The 11,574-nt window shown below is 51.3% G+C and overlaps 1 protein-coding gene across 2 annotated transcripts in view; it reads left to right on the forward strand.

Annotated features, from left to right (window-relative positions):
• The window catches only part of RFTN1 (raftlin, lipid raft linker 1), a 198,026-nt gene extending 192,194 nt beyond the window's left edge, over window positions 1-5,832 (forward strand). For both annotated transcript variants that reach the window (XM_014842166.3, XM_044754150.2), the window contains exon 10: window positions 4,500-5,832. In XM_014842166.3, coding sequence (XP_014697652.1) covers window positions 4,500-4,904 — 405 coding nt within the window. In that variant the 3' untranslated portion in view covers window positions 4,905-5,832. The remainder of the gene's footprint in view (window positions 1-4,499) is intronic.
• The last annotated feature ends 5,742 nt before the right edge of the window (window positions 5,833-11,574 follow it).

An 11,574-nucleotide genomic window follows, 5' to 3' on the forward strand; every position in this document is an offset into this window, starting at 1 on the left:
CACTCACCAAGAATGAGAGGCTGGAAGGGTAATGTGGAGCCAGAGACACCTGTGTTTGAATTCCAGTTCTGCTCTTTTCTAGCTGTGTGGCTTTGGTCAAGTAACTTAACCTCTCTGAACATCTATGTGCCGATCTATAAAATGGTGCTAGCAGTGCCTAGTGACAGTGCTGCTTTGGAGATTCAGGGAAATGGGAACCCTAGTCACAGTGTGGGACACCCAACAGGCACCTGGCCAGGTGCTTGTTGTTCCCTTGGCAAGTACCCTACAGTCTGCCTTCGAAACTCGGAACACTTAGCTTTAGATTATACAGACCCCGAGTTTGAGCCATTGTTACTTCCCTGCTTCACAAGAACGCCCCGCAAAGGAGAGGAGGAGGAAAAGGGAAGACGGAAGTCAGAGCGCCCTTGGGACCTGGCTGCAGTCCCCGGGACAGCTGTGGCGGGACGGGGGCCCAGGCAGCACAGGGAGTCCATGATGTCACCACAGCCCATCTGAGGACACAGAGAACGGTGCAGTCCCAGAAGGCCTGGGGGTGGCAGGTCTTCCTGTGAGGGCTCTGAAGGACGGAAGACCTTGGCTGCAATAGTTCTCACCCCGCTCAGGGCTGACAGCCCAAATCCTCTCTGCCCAGCAGCCCGGGCAGGGTCCTGGGGAAGGTGGCTGGCATGCCTGCCACAGGCCTCTTCCACAGGCTGCGTCCTCCTGGCGCATTGTACCAGGAGATCAACAAATGTGATCTTCTACAGGAAGCTGGATATGGCCAGCATCCAGAGGAACTACGGAAGTCCTGTTGTTTATTTAGCAAGAGCCTCCCTGAGGGAAGATCTGGGTTTGTGTTAGAAAATAACAAGCGTGGAGGTGGGAAACTGGTGCAGGTGGAATTGTCACGGTTGTGTGCCGCCCAACTGCAGAGGGCGCTGTTCATATCACTATAGTGCGAGTGGGCCCCAGAGGCACACCGCGGCTTGGGGGCAGGGACTGCGGTTTTAGAGACGAGGACTTTCAGTCTAGGAGAGATTAATAACTTGTCCAAGGACACACAGCTAACGAGAGCCAGAACCGGGATTTGAACCGGGGTCTTAGCCGCCATGCCAGGATGCTTTGACGTTTTAGCATTTAGGGCTTTTCAGCTGAAGCAATCACTTTTTTGGCAAAAGTAAAACTTCCTCCAACTTCTCTGATGGTTTCCCTAACTGCTTCTCAGAGTACTGTAATAGGCAGGCTTAACCAGCCTTTTTCTAAAAACATGCAAAATACAGAGGCTCTGACTGTTTGGGGTGGGGACATCGATAAAAAAAGAGAAAGGCTCGTCCATTTGGGCTGGACTTAAAGGCAGCGGTAGCTGCATATGACGAGGCAGCAGTTATGCTCCATGGTGGCGAGGTGCCCACGAGCCGAGGAGGGTTGGCGTCAGAGGCGGCAGCAGTGGCGCTGAGGTTGGAAGTCAGCATCCTGTAACCAGTGGTTATAGGGCCTCGAGATGCCTGCCTGGCAGTCTCTGCTGAAGGGGGCACCGTTGGGCTGGGGGTCTGAGGCACCAGCTCCCTGGAGAGGGATCCCATTGCTGGAACTCGTGGCTTGTGTGGAAGCAGCTCAGAGTATCCCCAGAGGGAAGGCCGTCAGCTGTGCTACGAGGGAATCCGTAAACAGGAGTCCACCCAACTTCTTCAGGGATTTGCGGAGAGGGCAGGGTGGAGGAAGGCAGGAAGGCAGGATAAATGTTAAATCCTAACCTCAGCATGTCCCTCACTCCTTCTTCTCTACTTTGATGGATTGGTCACCGTTACCAGTCTTGTCCACGAGATATTAAATCCGAGACTCACATGTGTGTGAAATCTCAGAACGCTGTAAGTGTTTAGGCAAATGTTTTGAGGAAACAGATCTCTACTACTGAGAAATCTGCAGAGGTAGCAGATTTTTAAAAATTCACATAGCACATTTTTGGGTTTTCCTAGCAAAGCACTCAATTATTTCCGATGTGGTAAAGCCTTAAGAAATCGTCTTCCACCGACGGTGCCACTGCATTCCTGGGCTCCCCTCTCCAGCTTAGCAAGAAGTCGGCAGAACTGAAGGCTTCCTTTATTTTTCTTTCAATCACAGAATGTCTAAGATTTAAGCCCATATTTGGTGAAACCAGTGTGGTGTGACTAAAGTAGAAGGAAATGACCATGGTGGGAATTTAAACTAAACCCCCGTGTATCCTGCAGGTCACTGAGCTGCACCTGCAGGGCAGCGAAGTCGCCTGCCCAGGGTCTCGAGCCACGATCCTCTTCTTCCCAGAGAGACCACTCCTTCCAGCTGGGGGTCCAGACTCTGGCCCTTGCCCACCCAGCAATCTCTCCTCTGAGGGTTTCTCTCTTTTTCTTTGTGCCTTTCACAACCGGGCCTGACACACCCTGAAGAGTTTGTGGCTGCCATCTTCCCCGGTGCACACTGCACAGCTCTGTGCCGTCTGACTCTGTGAGCACTGAGGACACAAGCCCCACTCAGAGTGGACTGGCCCCTCTCTGAGGTAGAGGCCATCCTGAGGATCCTGACCCCCCAGGATGACAGAAGTCATCGGGGCCTTGCTCAGAAAGATTGGGGGGACCCTTTCTGTTTGGGGTGTGGAAGAGGAGGCTGCAGTCCTTGCTGAGCTGTTAGCCCTCAAAACACATTCCTCTTTTATAAACACAGCGACCCATTTCTCTGAGTCTTCCAAGGTGTTCTCTTTAACACCCTTCTTCCTGCTTCCCTGTCTGCTCAAGCTCATTCGCCCAGATTTGTTCCAGGTGCACAGACTCTCAAACTCTCTTCCTCTGGGGCAGTTCACGTAGTCAGCAGACTCAGCAGGACTTTACATATTTTCCCCTCTTTTCTTCCTCAAATTAATTTCTCTTTTTGGAGATCAGCCAGACCTGATGTCTTGTGGATGCACCAGTGCCTCCTCACTGAAACCCGAGCTATGTTTTGACTCTGAAATTACAGGACTGTTTCATCCTGAAATGCAGTGTAGCCAGCTCAGCTGGGCACTCTCGTCCTTCCACTCACTCATCCCACAGATGGTTTTTGAGTGCGCACTCTGTGCCGTATCCCAGGGAGACAGGAGTAAGTAGGACAGACGGCATCCCTGACCTTGTGGAACTTAGATCCGGTGTCAGTAACGGTAACAGCACGTCTGGTACTTAGGTGCCAGGCACAGTGCTACGCCCATCACTTAGACTATGGCATCATTGAATGCACATAATACCCTCTAAGGCGGGGCTTGGCAGACTGCAGCTCCTGCGCCAAACCCAGTCCACCACCCGTTTTTGTAGATAAAGTTTTATTGGCACACGGTCATGCTCACTCGTTTCATGGCATCATCTGTGATGGCTTTTGTGCCACAACGGTAGAGCAGCGGAGACCAGATGGCCCACAAAGCCTAAAATATTTATCTGACTTTTACAGAAAAAGTTACCAACCTTGATTTTACAGAGAATCAAGTTGCTGACCTTGATTTAAGTTAGAGTTCCTGTCCCTGTGGTAGCGGTGAGAACAGGAGGTACGTGGCGGCGTTGGGACTCTTCACGCCGGCAGTCTCACTCCGCAGCGTCGATATGACCTGCTTCTAGCCCAGTTCTGTCGCTGACTGCACGACCGTGGTCTTCTCTGAGCCTTTGTGGACTTCCCTGTACCATGGGAAATGCTGGGTTGCGGGTCGGGCTCCCTGGGAAGCAGTGTCTGAGACGATTTGAATGGAGGAGGTTTTCCGGGGAAGTGCCCTTGGGAACGACACCGGTAGGGAAAGAAGGGTGCAGAGTGGGCAGGGGGAGAGGTTGGGCTGTGAGGCAGTCCCAGAAGTGGCCTCACCAACCCTCCAGGTGGCTCCGGAGCTGGGACGGCCTTTTGGAGTTTCCTGAGTTGGCACAAGCAGGCTGGGCTGTTGGTTGGGCAGTCCTTGGTTGTAGGCTGCCCCAGGAAGGAGTGGGGCCTTTGGGGAGGTGGTGGGCCTCTCAGCCACAGCAGTCCCGCTCCGGGGCTGTGACCCCACCATCCTGTGGGCGCATCTGTGCAGTGCAGCCCCATGCTCCGTGCCCCTCTGACTCAGGTAATCCGGGGAGACACTGCCGGCCTGGTGCCTGCTCATCCACAGCCGGCTCAGAGCGGAAGCGAGTAGCTAGCACCCCAGCACTGAGGAAAGGCAGGCCCGTCTCTTCTCCCATCCTGGTCCTCCAGATACCAGGATTCTAGGACTCCCCTTCCCAAGACTTTGGGAGGGGGCCAATGGGAAGAAATACCCTTCCACCCCTGCAAAGCCCTGAAATCCATGTCTAAAATCACACCGTGGAACCCGGCGAGCAGGCCCTGGTGGTGGGGCTGATGCATTTGGGCTGTGATTCGGGTTTGGTGTCGGTCGTGTTCCAGGAGTCCTGGAATTGTGTGTCTTGCTCTGCGAAGTGACGTGGGTCTGACTGCCGACAACAATCAGCTCACAGAGACTGCATTTCTCTCTCCCCGTCCTCTCTGATTCCTAGTTTCAGTGGCGTTTCTCCCGAGAAGACATGCACACCAGGCAGATGAGGAAATCCAAAGGGAAGCTCAGCGCCAGAGACAAGCGACAAGCAGAAGAGAATGAGAAGAATTTAGAAGACCAGTTTTCCAAAGCTGACGACGTGGGAAACTGTGTGCTGGGTCTGCAGCAGGAGGATGGGGCCCCCGAGGAGATGAAGGTCCCCATCCAAGAGGTCACGGGAGAAGAGCCGCATCCTGACAGCCGGCTCTGTGTGGGGGGTGAGGTGGTGCAGAACGGTCCTGCCAGCCACTGCAGGGCCCCAGAGGGGGGCTGCTGTGGGCAGTCTGGTCCCGATCCTGGAGAGGATGCCAGGGAGGGAGGTGCTGAGGAAGTGGCTGCAGAGCCTGCTACAGCAGAAGACAACTGAGTCTCGAGCAGTTGGCGCTGAAGCCTGGTGAGGTGGCAAACCTGGGGAACCCTGCCAGCCTCCAGGTTAAGGGCTGGTTTGCCCTGGTGTCGTGTGTTACCCTTTGGCTTGGCTTGACCTCTCCTTGTGAGCTCACCCGCGCCCTCCGAGGGCCGGGTCCCTGACAGTGTTGGTTTCTGCACATCCATTTGAAACGTGTCATATGCCCCAGTGTTAGAATGCAAGAGGGCAGGTTAATGCTTCTAGACCCGTGGGAGGGTCTGGACCATCCAGTGCCTGTGTCCACCCCCCAGGGCCTCCAGGGAGCATTGGGATAATTCCACGGGCCTCCCTGACTACAAACCAAGGCTGTTGGTTCTTCATCCCCACACTCTGCTGCTTTCTGCAGCTACTTGGTGATTATAAGACCCCTGGAGCCCCCACAGCTGCCCTTCCCCACCTAAACTCCTCGGACCCTGCTGCTTTTGCAAAGAAAATGACATTGGGGAGGGGAGGTGCCCCATCCTGGCTTTCCTCAAAGTATTCCCATAGAGACTGGTCCTCTGGAAATGAAGAGGTAATTCTGTTTGTGCCCCTGCTCTTGCAGAATGTACAAGAAAGTATTCTGTGTTAGTATTAATGCCAAAAACTTTTTTTAAAGATTTTGTATTCAGGACATCATATGAACACGCGTTCTTTCTGTCACTTCAGGGCAACCCGACTGGTTGGGAGCCCGTTCTGTGCTATTTTAACTGGTGTATCATTGGCCAGGTTGTTTCCTATGTCTGCTGTCATGTGCTTATGTTGTCGGGAGAGTATTGTGAAGGCTTTAAGTAGATGCCACTGGTAAACCTTGGAGAGAGAATGCCGAGGGTCTTGACCAAAACAACAGCCTGTCTCTTCTCTTTCTCATTTAGTTACTTAAAGCAATAAATCGTTGATGAGTTCAGTACGTTGTAAGTGTTGAGTATTTATCATGTCGCAATGAAAAGTCCTTTCCTACGTCCAGAGGACTCGACCCCATGTCCCACATTCACTTTCCAGAAGTTTCTAACTCCTGGCAGCGTGACGATTTTGGGGAAGAACATGAAGCTCCTGTGGGAAACAGCAGGGCCAGCTGAGCACGCTCTGCTTTCTGGTCATTTGCACAAAGACAGAATGTGGGTTCAGGAGCCACCAGGGAACTCAGGGCACGGCTACCTCCCATGGCCGGGGTTGGTGGAGACAAATACCTTTTTAAAACAAATGAAAAGCCTGCATCCATTTCTAAGCATGTTTCCAGGCTTTTAAGTAAGTTAATTAACAAGGCAAATCTTTTCCCTGTTTGCTAGTTTGCTAAAATGAAAAACACATGTAATATATTTTCATAGGGCAGAATGGAAAACCCTTGTACAGCCACATTGCACAGTCGTTTTCCTCTTGATTTTTGAGCAAACTTCCTCCACCCTACCCCCAAAGCTTACTGGGAAAGGTTAAAGGCTCTGTTCAAAGAGAAGACAACTAGTTAAACATTACATCTTTTGGGGCTGGCTCAGTGGCGTAGCCATTAAGTTTGCGCACTCTGCTTTGGCGGCCTGGGATTCACCAGTTTGGATCCTGGGTGTGACCTACGCACCGCTTATCAAGCCACACTGTGGTGGCATCCCACATAGAAGAACTGGAATGACCTACAACTAGGATATACAACTATGTACTGGGGCTTTGGTGAGGGGAAAAAAAAGGAAGATTGGCAACAGAGGTTAGATCAGGGCCAATCTTCCTCAGCAAAAAGAGGAGGATTGGTGGAGGATGTTAGCTCAGGGCTAATCTTCCTCAAAAATAAATAAATAAATATTACATTTTCTAAGTGCAGTAAGTCAGACAGAGAAAGACAATTACCGTATGACTTCACTCGTATGTGGAAGATAAACACATAAATACGGAAAACAGGTTGGTGGTTATCAGAGGGGAAGGGGACGGGGACGGAGGGAGGGCAAAAAGGGTAAACGGTACGTGTGTATGGTGACAGGTGGCAACTAGACATCTGGTGGGAAACATGATGCAGTCTCTACAGAGGCTGAAATATAACCATGTACAGCTGAAATTTACATAATGTTATAAAGCAACGTGACCTCAATAAAATGAATTTTTTAAAAATCACATAATTATCTTAATAGATGCAGAAAAGCGTTTGACAAATTCAACACCCATTCATTCATGATAAAAACTCTTAGTAAACTAGGAATAGTGGGGGGAAAATGACATTTTTCACAATTATACTCAGGAATATCTACACAGAGTTTTGATTTCATGAAAATATTATTTCTTAGCCCCATATCTTAGAGGATCACGACCTTTAAAAAATATGCTAGTTAGCACAAGCTAGGAGAAGAACAACGCTCACCTTTCACAGCTTTGAAAAGCATACGATTTTACCTTCAGGGGAACAGCCTTGCGTCATTCACTGTTGGCTACGTTTTTGAATAATTAAATGACGTTTATGTTGGCTCAGTTTGTTGTGGAAAAAAATTACAGGTGACTGTAGCTAATTTGAATTCCTCAGGGAGTTTGGCCCTAGCACCAGGCTGACCAATAATTCCTGAAGGCCTTGTTTTTCCCCCAACTTCCTCACACCGCTGCTGCTATCTGGCAGAAAATCAATCCACCGCAGGCGGTTCCCACATTGGCTGCACCTTAGAGGCACTGGGGGAACTTGAACATTTGTGGTGGCTGGGTCCCACCCCGGAGCCTGTGAGTGGTTGCTCTGGGGCGTGGGCATTTGTAACCCCACCCTCCACTCCCAGGATTCTAAAGTGCAGCCAAGGGTGAGACCCACTGGCCACAGGGTCACTATGAATCGAACCACAGCTTGTTCCTTGTGGACTGAAATGCTTTTTACAGAAGGTAAATAACGCAGCCCATAAAACCCAGTCCCAGTATCCTGCATGTGCATTTCCAGTAGGCGGATTCCTGAAGGAAAGTTCCTTTCCTGTCATTGCCGATGGGTAAAAGGCCATCGTTGGCACCGACCAGGCCCCGTGACCAGTAGGAGCTTCAGGACTTGTAGCATTGGCATGAGGAGGCTTGTGCCTGTGGCGGTTAGTCTTCGGGGCTGCAGCCATCACGGAGGGTCTGGAAGGAACGGAGAGTGCCCAGGGGTGAACAGGTGACTGCAATGGGGACCTAAGTGACTGCGATGGGCCCTGCTGCCACCACTGTGCAGCCCAGGGGTATTCTAAGGAGTCCAAAGCACCAGAGACACGGAGGCCAAGGCCAGCCTCAGGGAGGGAACAGAGAGACCGCCGTGGAAGGTTCTGCTAGTTCTTCAGCCCAGTCATTTGCCTGTGGAAGGAGGTTTTTAGAGGGAAAAAAAAGTATCTTCCAGGAACAGAAAAGATGTTCCCATGAAGCTGTGGCTGAATTCTGAGTCTCACTAGGAAAGTGTCTTCAGGACCCACTCTGCACCTCCAGAGGTTCAGGAGAGGGGGGTGGGTGGGGTTCCTATCACGCACAGGCCACTCCCGGAGGGGGAGGGATTCTTATCAAACCTGCTTAAAGAAATGCAGGTGTATTGTGTGGGGACTGGAATTGGCCACCCCAAGATATGTCTCTTTGGCATGATTATTTGAGGCTGGTTTCTTTGCAGACAGGAAAGCAACTGAAAAGGAGAACTTGCTTGCCCTTTGTTAGGAGACATTTACATTGTAAAGGAAATCTCTATCTGTAAAGGTGCCTCCCTCTCTGTACCAGGAAGAAGACAGGGGGTGACCTTCTCTCTAGAAACTCTTAATCAAGGCCAAAGGCAAGGACTTAAATCTGCATTTTGTTTACTGTACTTGTGTGGTACTCTCCCATGATCGACACCCCCTCCAACCCCAACATCCTCCTTTGTCTTTAGATATTTAAGTGGTGGTTTCAGCCATTTTGGCGAGTTGCTCAGCTTGCCTGACTTCTCCCATGTATACATGTTATAAAGCTTTGTTTAATTTTCTCCTGCTATTCTGTCTCATGTGAATTTAATTTGTTCTCCTGCCAGACGAACCCACTTTGGATAGAGGAAATGTCCTCCTCCCCTGCAATTGCTCTCAAGTGCACATGGCCACATGGTCAAAGTGTGGACGTGGGAGGGCCTGATCATACCTCTGTTAGTAAGGTGGGAAGACTGTTCCATCGTGGGCTCAGTGGAAAAGCCCAGCCAAGCTTTGGTATGGAACACAGCTGGTTAGAACGCTAACTGCACAGAACCTACACGTGTAACCTCAGGTTAATTCCTTCCATCCCCAAGCATCAATCTCCTTATGTGGGAAATGGGGCTAAGGACACCCACCTCCTGGGACTTTTGTGAGGGTTAATAAGATGTGCTAGAGCTTGGTCCGTGCTGAGGGCTCTCTATGTAGCAGTTCTTCATAATGCTGGTAGGTAACAAACGCAGCCGAGACTGTCCGTGCTCACTGATACCCAGGGGCTCCTGAACTTCCCAGGCCCTCTTGCAGTTTGGGGCCATGTGACTGGGTTCTGGCCCATGGGACATGAGCAGATGTGATGTAAGCCACTTCTGGGCCTCACCTTTAAAAAGAGCCCATGCAACCCCAGCCCTCTCTTCATCTCCAACGCTCTTGTCACAGTTCAAGATGGACCATGACGTGAGGGATAAATAAACCTTTGCTATGTGCCACTGAGATGGAGGTTCATCTGCTGCGGAGGCAGAGCATATCCCATCCTGACTAACAGAAATACTGTAATAATGTTTATAAAATCTTTGTTAGTGGTTTATAAGTGACAAAACAGTCAACATCAGTTCAATCCTTGTCTGACTTTTTCAAATCTCCAAATTGATCATGTTATGTTATGTGATGGGACCAGCTTCATGACAACATCAGAAGGAGACATTCTAATTCCTTTCTTACGAAGCACATTTTATCAGTACTCTAACCTAAACATAATAATTATGGCCTATTCTAAACCACAAAACATCTTTCAGAAGCAGCTCTCAGATGTAGCTGTGCTTATTAGTAGGAATATGTTGACCCGAAACCTGGGCTGGGCTGGCCACAGGGACCGCAGGGAGCAGCACAGTCTGGCTCTGTCCTGCCAGGGCTCACGGCCCGGAGCTGGCCACGGGCAGCATTTGGGAGTAGAAGTTGTGAAAGGACTGGTGAGGGGCTAAGGGGAAAGCAGGACCAGGGTGTGCAAGGCAGCCTGGAGGCAGCCCAGCACCACCTCCCCAGGAGTCTCAGTGGCTCTGGTTGCCAGCAGCTCTCCCGGACGTGCTGGGAGCTGCTGTGTGAGCCGTGCAGGGTGGGCCCTGGCCATTAGCACTCTGCCCGCTCAGTGACCTGCCCAAACGACCGAGGCAGCTTCCCAGGAGAGGCTGGGCTTCCTGTACCTGGCTCCGAGTTTGGAACAGGGAAGCGCGTGAACTCTAGCTCTAAGGACAAGACCCAAAGAGCCTTTGGCTGGGAGTGCAAGGTGGCTGTTGCCAGAGGAGGAAGCAAAAGCGATGTTCACCACAGGTTCCTGTTGATAACGATCATTTCTGTGGCCAGACTAAGAAACTAACTCTGGCTACAGGCAGCTGGCTCTCTGAGCCTGGCAGGTGCTTGCTTCCCCAGCCGCTGCAGACGGTGTGGTGCGGCATTTCCCTCCAGCAGAGCAGCAGGCCGCGTGGGAGACCTGTGCATTTACGAGGGCATGAGGGATCAGATGACTCACTGCAGACACAGAGCTTTTAATCCTGGCCCCACTGTGCTCGGTGCTGGGAAGACAGCAGTGGACGAGCCAGACCCAATCCCAGCTCCCTGGAGCTTACAACAGACACCAAGGAGCAGCACCAGTAGTAACTGTGAGAAGTGCCGTGGAGAAGTGCAGGATGCCGTGAAGGCACGGGACAGGGAGAGGTGACCTGGTTAGGGAAGGCTTCTCGGAGGAAGTCAGAGTTTAGGCCAAGACCTGAGGGATGTGGTCAGGTAAGCAGTCCACAGGGAGGCAGTGTGTGTGGGGGCTAAGAGCACGGACTCCGGAACCACACCACCTGGCCAGCATCCTGACTCTGCCACTTACCAGATGTGGGCCTTGGGGAAAGTTACTTAACCCCTCCGTGCCTCAGTTGTCTCATCTGTAAAATGGGGATAATAGTTGTTGTGAGAACTAAATGAATATATGCCAAGCGCTTAGAGAATGGCTGGACACAGTAAGTGCTATCTAAGTGTCAGTAATGAGGAGGAGCAAGAATTGAAAAGGAGGAATTCGAGGGCAGACTCTGAAGAAAGCAGCTTTCGTTCGAGTGACTGAAAGAAGTCTATAAGGCAGGTTTGCAGAGTGTGGGTGTGCCGGGGAGGGGGCACAACAGCAACTTTAGAGATGGGGCAGGGCCTGCTGCGGCAGAGCCGCGGGGACCACGCAGGGGTTCTGGTCCCCACGGCGGTAAGAGCAATGGGATCGCGTTAAGCAGGGAAATAAGATCAGATTTGCATTTTTAAATGGTCTCTCTGGCTGCTGAATGAGAAAGGTGTGCCGAGGGCCCAGAGAGGGTGCAGGGGACAAGGTAGGAAGCCAGTGCTCTAGTCCAGGGGAGAATGCTGGTGGTTTGTGCCTCAGTGGAGAAAGAAGGGGACAGATTTGAGAGTAACTCAGGAGCAAAAACTGACTAGACTATGCAATCGATTGCAGAGTGAGGGAGGTACTGAAGCTACCAGCCATACCAGGAACCGAT

The sequence above is a fragment of the Equus asinus genome, chromosome 21 (assembly GCF_041296235.1).
Source record: "Equus asinus isolate D_3611 breed Donkey chromosome 21, EquAss-T2T_v2, whole genome shotgun sequence".
Lineage (NCBI taxonomy): Eukaryota > Metazoa > Chordata > Mammalia > Perissodactyla > Equidae > Equus > Equus asinus.